The following is a 13,130-nucleotide window of genomic DNA, read 5'->3' on the forward strand; positions in this document are numbered from 1 at the left end:
CCATCCATCCATCCATCCATCCATCCATCCATCCATCATTCCATCCATCCACCTATCCATGCAATCATCCATCTATCCAACAAATAATTACTAAGGGCCCGCTCTGAGTCAGGACTGTGTCAGGTGTCGGGAATATGGGGCAAATAAGATGGATGAGGTCTAGTGGAGAAGACAACAATAAACAGAGCCAGAAATAACTAAACAACTACAACTCTAATTGATACTGTGAAGGAAGGGAGCTAGGGTCAGTGAGAAGGAAACTAATGGATTCAGTTGAGGGGTTCATGGAAAGCCTTCTGGAAAGAAAGATTATCAGTCCTGAAGGGTAGTGGGAATGGGGTGGGCTCCAGGACCTCCCAGCACCATCTCTTTACCCTTCTGTAGAGTTCTCAGCTCTGTTGGGGAAGCAGATTGGTTCTGGGCAGCTCAGTTCACCCCAAGCTCTCAGGATAGAGTCCATAACCAGTCAGAACATTGCACTCTGGTCATGGTGATCCTTTCAAGGGTAGGCATGTGAACTAAGCTGATCCAATCAGACTTTTCCAAAGAATTCTTGCCCCTAGATGTCATCTTCTACCTGGATGGTGTAGAATGTGTGTGTGAGGCCTGGACTTTTTGCTATAATGTGGGGGGTTATCCCAAAGATGAAGCTGACTCATAGAGAACACGGTGGAGAGGATCACAGAGAAGCAGAGCTGGAGCCCTGATTGAACCATGCCTGATGTCTATCCTACTTTAGTCATGAGAGTCCGTAAGTTCTCTATTGCTTAAGCCAGTCTGAACTGCACTTTTTCCTTACTTGTAATACAAGGCATCCTGACACAAGAAATCAGTGAGGCAGAGAGAGGGAGAGGTTCTGGGCAGAGGGCAGAAATGTGCAAAGGGCCTGGGGTGGGGGCAGGCCAGTGTGACTGAGGCTCACACAGACAGGAACTATTGCCTGCCCACAGCCCGAAGAGTATACTGGTGATATTTAATGAGGGTGAGGGGAGAGTACATTGGCACAGAGTTAAAAGTGGGCTCCAAGCTCCAACTCCAGATGGGTCTGAGCCCCGTGGCCTGACAGCTTCACTCAGTGTCTGCTGACGGGACCCAGCACAGGAGGGCAGGTGTCCACTGGATAGGCTTCAGGTCCACCCATGTGGCCCTAGGGAGGAGTACAGCACCCCACTGGCCCACGCGGTCCATTCTCCCTGCCAGGACGTGGTGACGCAGCAAGACTGTCAGGGGCAGTGGTGAGCCCACACACACGTGGCATCTGCACTTACTGGCCTGGGCTTGGCCATGACGGGCACTGGCTCGGGCACTGGGATGGCGCGGGGCCTGGGGGCAGTCAGCTTGAATTCCTTGGGCTCTGTGACCTTGGCCTTGGCCTTGGTGAGGTGGGCCCGATTGGCTGACACCGCCTCCAGTTCGTTGATCAGCTCCTGGACCTCTGGCTGCCACCTTGGAGCCGGAAGTGGGAAACATGGTTCAGGATTGCTGCCTGAGCAGGTGAACGGGGGCTGGGCCCTTGGGATAGGGGGATGCCCAGCACTTGGGGCCTGCCTCAGGATGGGGGGTAATAATGGAACCAACAGCCCCTCTTTACTGGGAAGCACCACTCTGCAGGCCAGGAGCCAACACCACCCCCGTGACACACACATCAGCACACCACTTTTTCAGATGAGGAAACTGAGGTCCAGAGGCATCCTTCTAGGCCACACTGGGGAATGGGGAGCTGGGGAGGAGGCAAGGCAGGCACCACGCAGGGATGGGAGGGATCTGAAGAGGAGCAGCTGGGATACGGAGCTAATCTGGGCAGAGCAGATGGCACAGGGGAGGGAGCCGGAGTGGGAGGAGCAGCCATTGCAAAGGAACGTTCCAGAGATGCACTGTGGGGACAGGTGGGAACGAAGCTGCAGGAGTAGGGCGGGGCGAGGAGCCTGGAGCCCGGACCCTGTGTCTCCCTGGGAGACCCAGCTGTCCCCAGGTAGAGCCTCCGGTATGCTCTGAATCAGGGCTTTGGGAAGGGCCTTGTGGGGCCACGCCAAGGTTGGGGTTCCCCTCTCCCTGCCTCCACACCAGCCCTGCCTGGTGTCACTCCCCTGGGCCCACCGTGAGAACCACAGATACCAAGAAGGAAGAAGGGCTTGTCTGAGGGCCACAGGGAGTCTGCTATTTGTTGAGGTCCTCCCTCCAGGGTCTGGCTGGTACGGGGTGGCGTGGAAGGTGTGTGATGGGCTGGGTCCCAGAGGACAGAGAAGCCCACATCTGGGGGTGGCAGGGTAGAAGGTGGGGGACGCTGCAGACCTAGGCCCTTGTGGGCACCCCATGGGCAGCAGATGACAAGTTTATCCATTGCCTGACCTGGTGGCTCTCCCAAGACTGGCAGTGGTGGGCTGGGACAGAGGACTGCCCCACTGGGGAAAGGGGCAGCTCCAGGGGACACTCAACCTCCCTGGGGACCAGGGCCTCCTCCCCATAGGAGGGACTCCCACCTCCCCTGGGCCTCCAGGTCTCCTGCAAATAGTCTGCGTATGCCAGAATAGTCAGTCTGTCTGTCCCCAGGAAGGTAAGGTGGCTTGTCCCCGAGCCCTATCAGAAGAGAATCAGTTGCAGGGTAAGGTGTCCCCCGCTCCCTGGAGCACAGCCCCAAGTGCGTCCAGTGGCACCCTGGGCCCAGCAGCCTCTCCATGGGGGCCAAAGGCAGGGGCCCCAGGTGACTATGCTGGCTCTTGTGCCCGTGAGTCTGTCTGTACCAAGAGAACCTCTAGGGTTTGTCCCAGGCCTGTGGGGCAGGGGGAGGCAGCAGTGGCAGCTTTGGGGCAACAGGCCCAGGAGTGGTGTTTTGGGAGGCCAGAGAGGGATCTAGGCCTGAATCCACTGGAAGCCCAGCTGCCAGTTTCCTTGCCCCTTCTGCCTTGGGATCTGCAGAGGCCAGGGCAGGGCCAGAGCCTGGGAGGGTCCCCACAGGGCTGGGGGCTGCACAGTCCAGAGTGTCTGCCTCCCTTCTCCACCAGCAGCCACCACCCCAGTCCCCTACTCAGCGGGTGGGCTCCAGAGCAGAGGGGGCTTCTCTCCGCCCCCTGACCTGGCAGCTCCTCAAATGGCCACTAGTCAGCCACCTGGCATGGAGGATAGTTGGGTACTTGGGGGTCCTCTGAGCCTGCAGCTCCTCATCCCAACATGGCACAATTACCCCTCCCATCCCTCATAGAACACCCGTCCCACAGAGCCACCTGGGGTGGGAGGGCAGTGACGTGTGCCCTTCTGCCCACCCGGCCCGGCCCCTGCCCTCCTCTGTCTGCTCGGCACCCCCACGCCCCCTACTGTCCATACCCACCTCATCAGGGGGTCGATCCAGTTCTCCTTGACGTGGGCCGTCTCATAGACCAGGCTCCACTCGTCCTTGATCCAGGAACACAGGTGCAGGGGGTTGAAGAAGAACCCGAGGAACTGGGGGCGGGGGGAGCAGGAGTCCTCAGGGGGGCTCGGCTGCCTCAGGCCCAGACCTCCTTCTCACGGGAACACAGTCAAGGCAGGGGGAGACTGGCCAGGGGCACAGTCACACTGCAGGGGGTCAGGAATCCGTGGGAGGAGACGGCCACCCACACACCAGGGAGGAAGAGGCCTCTGGAGCAGGCACAGCCCGGCCAGTCCCTCTCTCCCTGTAGGAGTGCAAAGCCCCCACGGCTTGGCCCCCCACCCACTCTCTCTCTCTGGCTCCCTCCCCACCTCATTTCGATCTTTCCATGCTGTTCCACCTCCTGCCTGAAAGGGGCAGTAGCTCCTACTATTTGGGCACCCCTGGATCTACTCCCCGTCCTCCAGCCCACCCTCACTCGGGCACAGCCATTGGTTCTTCCCAGGTAGCCCACCAGGAATACAGCTCACAAACAGGGCTTTCCGGAATGAGGCCGTGATTCACACTGGAGGTGCGGTGGGGGCAGCCCTACCAGAGAACGTGCTGGAGTGGGAGTGGGTTTGAAAAAGCCTTCTGTCTTTTGAGCTGATTCCATAAGCATGTGAACGTGGGAGTCCTTGAGGCCAGCAGGACCACGTGGCCCCCTTCAGGTGTTGTCCCAGGGCCACTCCCACTACAATGGCAGGCAACCACCTCCTGGGAGGCCACAAATGGTGGGCTGGGAAGTCCAGCCAGAGCCATCCGTCTGTCTGCACTCTGGGCTGAGGCCACCGTGAACAAGCATACACTGCTGGTTGGGTCACTCCTGACCACAGCAGTGACAGAAGGAGGCCAGCTGGTCCCGACAGTTTGTTCCCATCCTCAAGGCCTAGGCTGGCCTCCTCCCCAAAGCCCCAGAGTGTGTGGACTCCATAAGGGTTTCAAGATGGCGACATCAGAGCACTAACCACATGCAGGTCCTCCCAAGCATGAGGTTCTCCTGAGTGAGGGTCTTCCTGAGCACAGGTCCTTCTGAGTGTGGGCCCTACAGAGGTAGGGTCTTCCTGGGTGTCTTAGTCATCTAGAGCTGCTCTAACAGAAATACCGCAAGTGGATGGCTTTAACAAAGAAGTTTATTCTCTCACAGTCTAGTAGGCTACAAGTCCAAATTCAGGGTGTCAGCTCCAGGGGAACGCTTTCTCTGTCGGCTCTGGAGGAAGGTCCATGTCATCAATCTTCCCTTGGTCTGGGAGCCTCTCAGCGCAGGAACCTCAGGTCCAAAGGATGCCCTCTGCTCCCAGCACTGCTTTCTTGGTGGTATGAGGTTCCCATGTCTCTCTGCTCGCTTCTCTCTTTTATATCTCAAAAGAGATTGGCTTAAGACAACTACCTAACCTTGTAGACCTCATCAATATAACTGCCGCTAATCCATCTTACTACGTCATAGTGATAGAGTTTACAACACATAGAGAAATTACATCAGATGATAAAATGGTAGACAATCACACAATACTGGGAATCATGGCCCAGCCAAATTGATAGACACATTTTTTGCGGGACATAACTCAATCCATGACACTGGGTAAAGGTCCTCCCTAGCGTGTGTCCTCCTGAACATGAAGTCCTTCTGAACGTGAAGTTCTCCCAAACACCATGAGGCTCTCCTGTGCAGGGTCCTTCTGAGCTCGGGGTCTTCCCGAGGGCAGGCCTGTGTTCCTGCACAGTTCACACGCTGTGGAGCCACCCCTGGGTCAGTCTCAAAGATCTCTCAGGAATGCCTTCCACTTTGCTTCCTTTTTTTTTTTTTTTTTTAAATGAAGCCTTGCTTAAGAAAATATGAAAGTATTTATTCACTGGGAATTACTTATATTTATATGTAGATAAGGAAAAATATCATTAAAAATAAGATATTGGCTTGGGCCAGTGTGCTCTCTTGTTTCACCTTGTTAAGGGCCAAGGTCTTTGGGGACTGCAGTCCTGGGTGGTTGATTCCATGCTGTGGTGTGATTGATTACTTTTGTGTGGCCTTTCTAGCTATGGTCTTGTAACTCCCACCCAGGTGATTGGGAGGGACTATGTGATAGGGTAATTGTGGTCCACCCCCTATGTGTCTGTCAGTTTGTTGTACTGTGGGGACTTGCGTGTTGCTGTAATGCTGGAAACTATGCCACTGATATTCAAATACAAGCAGGGTCACCCATGGCGGGCAACTTTCAGTTGAGCTTCCAGACTAAGACAGACTAGGAAGAAGGACCCGGCGGTCTACTTTTGAAAAGAATTATCCAGTGAAAACTTTATGAATAGCAGCAGAACACTGTCTGATATAGTGCCGGAAGATGAGCCCCTCGGGTTAGAAGGCACTCAAAATACGACTGGGGAAGAGCTGCCTCCTCAAAGTAAAGTCGACCTTAATGGTGTGGATGGAGTCAAGGTTTCAGGACCTTCATTTGCTGATGTAGCACAACTCAGAATGAGAAGAAAGAGCTGCAAAACATCCATTAATAATTGGTACTTGGAATGTATGAACTATGAATCTAGAAAACTTGGAAATAATCAAAAATGAAATGGAACACATAAAGGTCGATATCCTAGGCATTAGTGAGCTGATATGGTTTGGTATTGACCATTTTGAATCAGACAATCATGTGATCTACTATGCTGGGAATGACAACTTGAAGAGGAATGGCGTCGCATTCATTGTCAAAAAGAACATTTCAAGATCTATCCTGAAGTACAGCGCCGTCAGTGATAGGATAATATCCATATGCCTGCAAGGAAGACTAGTTAATACAACTATTATTCAAATTTATGTACCAACAACTAAGGTCAAAGATGTAGAAATTGAAGATTTTTACCAACTTCTGCAGTTTGAAATTGATTGAACATGCAGTCAGGATGCATTGATAATTACTGGTGATTGGAATCTAAAAGTTGGAAACAAAGAAGAAAGATCAGTAGTTGGAAAACATGGCCTTGGCAATAGAAACGATGCCAGAGATCACATGATAGAACTTTGCAAGACCAACAACTTCTTCATCGCAAATACCTTTTTTCACCAACATAAACGACGACCATACATGCAGACCTGGCCAGATGGAATACATGGGAATCAAATCGACCACATATGTAGAAAGAGATGATGCAAAAGCTCAATATCATCAGTCTGAACGAGGCCAGGGATCAACTGTGGAACAGACCATCAATTGCTCATATGCAAGTTCAAGTTGAAACTGAAGAAAATTAGAACAAGTCCATGAGAGTCAAAATACAACCTTGAGTATATCCCACCTGAATTTACAGACTATCTTAAGAATAGATTTGATACGTTGAACACTAATGACCAAAGACCAGATGAGCTGTGCAAGGACATCATACATGAAGAAAGCAAAAGGTCATTAAAAAGACAGGAAACAAAAGAAGACCTAAATGGATGTCAGAAGAGACTCTGAAACTTGCTCTTGAATGTTGAGTAGCTAAAGCAAAAGGAAGAAATGATGAAGTAAAAGAGCTGAACAGAAGATTTCCAAGGGCGGCTCCAGAAGACAAAGTAAAGTATTCCAATGACATGTGCAAAGATCTGGAGACAGAAAACCAAAAGGGAAGAACATGCTCAGCATTTCTCAAGCTGAAAGAACTGAATAAAAAATTCAAGCATTAAGTTGCAATACTGAAAGATTCTGTGGGGAAAATATTAAATGATTCAGGAAGCATCAAAAGAAGATGGAAGGAATACAGAGTTACTATACCAAAAAGAATTGGTCGACGTTCAACCATTTCAGGAGGCAGCATATGATTAGGAACTGACAGTACTGAAGGAAGAAGTCCAAACTGCACTGAAGGCATTGGCAAAAAACAAGGCTCCAGGAATTGATGGAACATCAATTGAGATGTTTCAACAAACAGATGCAGCGCCTGGAGTGCTCACTCGTCTATGCCAAGAAATTGGAAGACAGCTACCTGGCCAACTGACTGGAAGAGATCCATATTTATGCACGTTGCAAAGAAAGGTGATCCAACAGAATGCAGAAATTATTGAACAATATCATTAATATTACACACAAGTAAAATTTTGCTGAAGATCATTCAAAAGCAGTTACAGCAGTATATAGACAGGGAACTGCCAGAAATTCAAGCTGGATTCAGAACAGGATGTGGAACCAGGGATATCATTGCTGATGTCAGATGGATCCTGGCTGAAAGAAGAGAATGCCAGAAAGATGCTTACCTGTGTTTTATTGACTATGCAAAGCATTCGACTGTGTGGATCATAACAAACTATGGATAACATTTTGAAGACTGGGAATTCCAGAACACTTAATTGTGCTCCTGAAGAACCTGTAGATAGGTCAAGAAGCAGTCGTTCAAACAGAAGGGGATACTGCGTGGTTTAAAGTCAGGAAAGGTGTGCATCAGGGTTACATCCTTTCACTGTACTTATTCAATCTGTATGCTGAGCAAATAATCCGAGAAGATGGACTATAAGAAAAAGAAAGGGGCATCAGGATTGGAGGAAGACTCATTAACAACCTGCAATATGCAGATGACACAGCCTTGCTTGCTGAAAGTGAAGACTTGAAGCACTTTCTGATAAAGATCAAAGACCACAGCCTTCAGTACAGATTACACCTCAACATAAAGAAAACAAAAATCCTCACAGCTGGACCAATAAGCAATATCATGATAAATGGAGAAAAGATTGAAGTTGTCAAGGATTTCATTTTACTTGGATCCACAATCAACACCCATGGAAGCAGCAGTCAAGAAATCAAAAGATGCATTGCAATAGGCAAATCTGCTGCAAAAGATCTCTTTAAAGCGTTAAACAGCAAAGATGTCACCTTGAAGACTAAGGTTCATGTGGCCCAAGCCATGGTGTGTTTAATTGCCTCATATGCATGTAAAGCTGGACCACGCATAAGGAAGACCCAAGAAGAACTGACCCCTTTCAGTTGTGGTGTTGGCGAAGAATATTAAATATACCACGGACTGCCAAAATAATGAACAAATCTGTCTTGGAAGAAGTACAACCAGAATACTCCTTAGAAGCAAGGATGACGAGACTACGTCTCACATACTTTGGATAGTTATCGGGAGGGATCAGTCCCTGGAGAAGACAACACACTTGGTCAAGTAGAGGGTCGTGAAAAAGAAGAAGACCCTTAATGAGATGGATTGACACAGTGGCTGCAACAATGGGCTCAAGCATAACAACAACGGTGAGGATGGCACAGGACCAAGCAGTGTTTCAATAGGGTTGCTATGAGTCAAAACTGACTCGATGGCACCTAACAACAACAACAAGGGGACTGGTCAGTTTTGCCTTAAAAGAGAGCCAATTCCAGGGCAGAGAGGAGGAGCCTATGACCACTAAGGAAGAACAACCAGGAGCAGAGAGCACGTCCTTTGGACCCTGGATCCCTGGGTTGAGAAGCTCCTGGAAGCAGGAGATGGAGACGGAGAGAGAGAGAGAGAGAGAATAAGCTGCAACCCTGAAAATGGTGAGAAGCGATGACAGGAAAGACCTGGTAGGAGAGACCCGGCAGCAGGAGATGGCGAGGTGGGTTTCCAGGCCCACGGAGAGAGAAAGCTGAGTGCCTCTGGGCAGAGGTCTAGGGCCAGGGAGCGGCGTGCCAGCGAGCACAGCTGGGGAGAGGCTGTCCTGATGGAAGAACTGTATCCTGAGTGTTCCTGAGCCTGAATTGTAACTGTAACTTCCCTAATAAACCCCATAATCGTGAGTATGGTCTGTGAGTTCTGTGTGGCCATTGCAATGAATTATTCAATCCAGAAGAGAGGAGAGTGCTGTGCGAGGGACGGTTGGTGTCAGAATTAGTAAAGATGGTGGAGAGAGGATGTCTTGCCTCCACCTTGTGGGAGTCAGCCTTGCGCTGTTGATCTTGGTTCTCCTTCCCTCTTGTGCGGTTGGAGGAGGTCAGATACTGCCCCTACACCGTTTTCACACATGCCCTGCTCTGCCCCTGCAGAGCTGGCTGCTTCCTTCCAGAGGGGTCCGTGAAGCACTCCTGAGCTTGAGGTCTTCTCTTCTCTCCTCCAACAAGTTGCTCCCCTGGCTTGATGACCGCTCACTCCCAAGGTGGTTAAGGAGGAGCACGCCCGGGTTCCATGCCTGGGCCCGAAAGCCAGCTCCTCCACTTACTCACTGTGTGATGTTGGGCAAGTTACTTAACCTCTCTGTGCTTCAGCTTCCTCGAGGAGTGACCTTACAGGGTCCTTGTGAGGACAAAGCAAGCACAAGCACAGAGCGTGGAGGAAGCCAGGCCACAGTGAGATCTTAGCCTCTGGGCACCACTACCAACCCCCAACTTGTTAGTAGAGTAGCCTGAGCAGAGCTGGAACAGTTTGGTTACAACAGTGCCCACTCAGCTGATGGGTGCTGCTGTACATGGCAACAAGCTCAGGCACAGAGAGCCTGCAGGCCTGCAGCTGTGCTCTGTACAGACGTGAGCGGGCAGACACAGGCGTGGCCTGGCCAGGGCAAGGTGGATGGTCCCTGAGGGCTCTCCCCTTGCTGCCTGCCAACCCTCAGGCTGGAGTTTGCTCGTGAGTCAGAAGGGGCAGGAGAAGGTTCCCCAGGCCCAGCTGATGACAGGACAGGCTTATAACTAATCATCGGTCAGGACTGCCCACTGCAACCCCCAGGACCTGGGATCACATTTCCCCAGGACAAACAGCACATTTGCAGAGAGGAGAGGGTGCCAGTGTCTTTTCAACACAGAGTGATCCCCCAGTGCTTCCTTCCTTAAAATGAGCCACAGAGGCTACAGGTCGGCGACTGATTGGATAGAGCTTTGTCTCTAGGGTTTAGGAACAGAAGTTCAGCTCCCCACCAGGTGGCCGCTCTCCTGCCCCAGCCATGCAGGTGGGAGGGAGGGCGGTGGGCTCACCTTGCGCATCTTGTCCGGGGGCTGGGACTTGATGATCTCACAGAAGAGTTGGAAGCCGAGCTCCTCCAGCTGGAAAGTGGCCAGGTAGCAGATCACTGAGGAAATGCGGACGGAGTGAGGGTGGGGTGGGCGAGCCCATCCCCACAGAGGGCCACCCGAATCTAGGCGGAGACCCAGGGCTGCACAGCGCGCTGTCACAGTGTGCATGGCGATGGGGCAAAGCCTCCACCTGCCGCCCCGATTACAGTGACAACCACATATGAGTGAGCTCGTCTTAGGCACGTAGAGCTCTGCATGGCTTTCAAAGTCCTTCCACACAGATTCCAGAAAGTTCTCAGACATTCTATATACTCCCTGGGTGACAAGTTACATCATTCTGGATTCTAGTTTATCAACGTGGAGACTCTTAATGACCTTAAGGGCAACTGGATCTTGAATGTACCCAGGCTTGGCTAGAGTCCTTGGAGCCAGGGACTGTTGTTATGCCACCTGGTGTGTGGGCCAAGGATGCCAATGGTGGCTGTGGCACCCCGCAGCCCATGCTCCCACCCTCACTCCTTCCAGGGTAGGGTTCCAAGGCCAGAAGGACCTCACCCAGTGGAGGTACTGGCCGCCCTGCCCCATGAAGCAGTGGCCATCAGAGGCCTGAAGAAGCTCAATGGGGACATCGTCTCATATTAACCGCCTCCAGGACAGTCCACCCTGCCCATGAGCCTTGGGGTTGGAGGTCAGGAACTCGACCTATGAAGGGCTTGTCACTACACTCAAGCTGGCCTTCTGGGCCATTCTCTTTCAACCCAGACTGTGCCTTTCTCAGGGGGCCAGAGGTGGCTCTAGAAAGGGGCAGCTGGGGCCCAGGTCTGTCTGCCCTGAGGCTGGTCATAAGTCCCAAGGATGCTAAATGGCCTTCAGCCAGCCTGGGGTCTCAGTTTGCATGACTATAAGGTGTGGTAACACACACCCTGGCCTACCCACTTAGGGGGCAACCCTGAGGGTCAAGTGAAGTGAGGGCTGTGGGAGCCCCCCCAGAGGGCTGAAGTCACAGGAAGGCCAGCAGCTGGTATTAAGGGGACAGGTTACCTACCCTCAAAGAGGCTGTAGTCGGCCCACAGGCAGAACTGCCCGTCCCGCACGTAGAAGGCGTCGACCACAATTTTCAGTAACTTCTGGTACTCAAGGCACCCGGACAGAACCTCCAGAATGAACGCCCGCTTCAGGGGGCTCAGCGTCTGGGAGGGAGACAGGCAGAGGAGGCCACTCGCAGGACGCTCCCTGACACGCCAGGGAAGGAAGCGAGCCCACTGGGAAGGAGCAGGTGGCAGTGGCCACGCAGTCATGAACGCAGGAGCCTCTGGCTCCAAGAGTCCCCAGGTTCCCTTCCACTCGCAACAGTGAGGCGGGTGCAGACAGAAACAAACACGGACGAGGTGAGACACTACAAAGGAGGCAGGAGCCGAGCAAGGAGGTCTCCTCTCGAGCCTGCCAAGCGTGAGCTCCAAGGTGCCAACTAGCTCGGAAGGGGAGCAGTGAGGGCGGGGATCTCCTGTTTACTCCTCGGAACAATCTCGGGTTTATGTCCCACGCATGTGGTGTGCCATCTATTCAGAAACAGAACTGGGTTTTGGAAAAGAACAAAGAATGAGGATGTTGCCGGCACAGTAGGAGAGAGGCTGATGGGGATGGATGCTGTCAGCTTTCCCAGAAAGCGATTTGGAATGGGTGTCAGGAAACTTGTGTTTTCCATGCCCTTTAATCTTGTAATTACACCTCTGGGAATCCAAGAGGATTGTCCAGAATGCAGGCCATATCCAAGCACAAGCAGGCATCAGGGAGGTGGAAACAACCTAAATATCTAACAGTAGGGGAATTGTTGGGTCGAATATATGGAGTTCCTGGGTGGCAAAAGGAAACCCTGGTGGCATAGTGGTTAAGTGCTATGGCTGCTAACCAAAAGGTCAGCAGTTCAAATCCACCAGATGCTCCTTAGAAACTCTATGGGGCAGTTCTACTTTGTTCTACAGGGTTGCTATAGGGTCACTATGAGTCGGAATCGACTTGACCGCAATGGGTTTGTTTCTCTTTGGTTTGGGTGGAAAAAACGAGTAAGTGCTCAGCTACTAACTGAAAGGTTGGTGGTTCAAACCACCCAGAGGCATCTTGAAAGACAGTCCTGGCAATCTGCTTCCGAAAGATCTCAGCCACGAAAACCTTATGGAGCAGTTCTAGTCTGCACACATGGGGTTGCCATGAGTCGGAATTGACTCAATGGTAACTGGTTTGGTTTGGATCAAATACAACATCTCCGTGTCAGGGATGAGTATCATGCAGCCATTAAAATAATGCTTCTGGAAAACATATGATTAGATGACCCAAAAAAATTCATTCCGACTCATAGCGACCCCACAGAAAAGAATAGAACTGCCCCCACAAGGTTTCCAAGGAGTGGCTGGTAGATTCGAACTGCTGACCTCAAGATTAGCAGCCGAGCTCTTAATCACTATGCCACCAGGGCTCCATAATGAGATGACAAAGTAGTTAATACGATGAATATGAAAATGTACACCAGGATCCCAGCAGTAGGTAATGCAATGTAACATGAAAATGTATACCAGGATCCAGGCAGTAGTTAATACAATGTAACATGAAAATGCGTATCAGGATCCCAAGAGTAGGTAATGCAATGTAACATGAAAATGTACACCAGGATCCCAGCAGTAGTTAATATAATGTAACACGAAAATGTATAACAGGATTCCAGGAGTAGGTAATGCAATGTAACATGAAAATGTACACCAAGATCCCAGCAGTAGTTAATACAATGTAACATGAAAATATACACC

General features: G+C 51.3%; 1 protein-coding gene across 1 annotated transcript in view; it reads right to left on the reverse strand.

Annotated features, from left to right (window-relative positions):
• Nucleotides 1-13,130, reverse strand: part of CFAP99 (cilia and flagella associated protein 99) — a 42,959-nt gene that overhangs the window by 23,937 nt on the left and 5,892 nt on the right. The window contains exons 2-5 of the mRNA XM_004383516.1: nucleotides 11,375-11,519; nucleotides 10,291-10,385; nucleotides 3,326-3,438; nucleotides 1,269-1,446 (exon numbers count right to left, since the gene is read on the reverse strand). Coding sequence (XP_004383573.1) covers nucleotides 1,269-1,446; nucleotides 3,326-3,438; nucleotides 10,291-10,385; nucleotides 11,375-11,519 — 531 coding nt within the window. The remainder of the gene's footprint in view (nucleotides 1-1,268; nucleotides 1,447-3,325; nucleotides 3,439-10,290; nucleotides 10,386-11,374; nucleotides 11,520-13,130) is intronic.

Source organism: Trichechus manatus, unplaced genomic scaffold (assembly GCF_000243295.1).
Source record: "Trichechus manatus latirostris isolate Lorelei unplaced genomic scaffold, TriManLat1.0 scaffold00111, whole genome shotgun sequence".
In the NCBI taxonomy this organism is placed as follows: domain Eukaryota; kingdom Metazoa; phylum Chordata; class Mammalia; order Sirenia; family Trichechidae; genus Trichechus; species Trichechus manatus.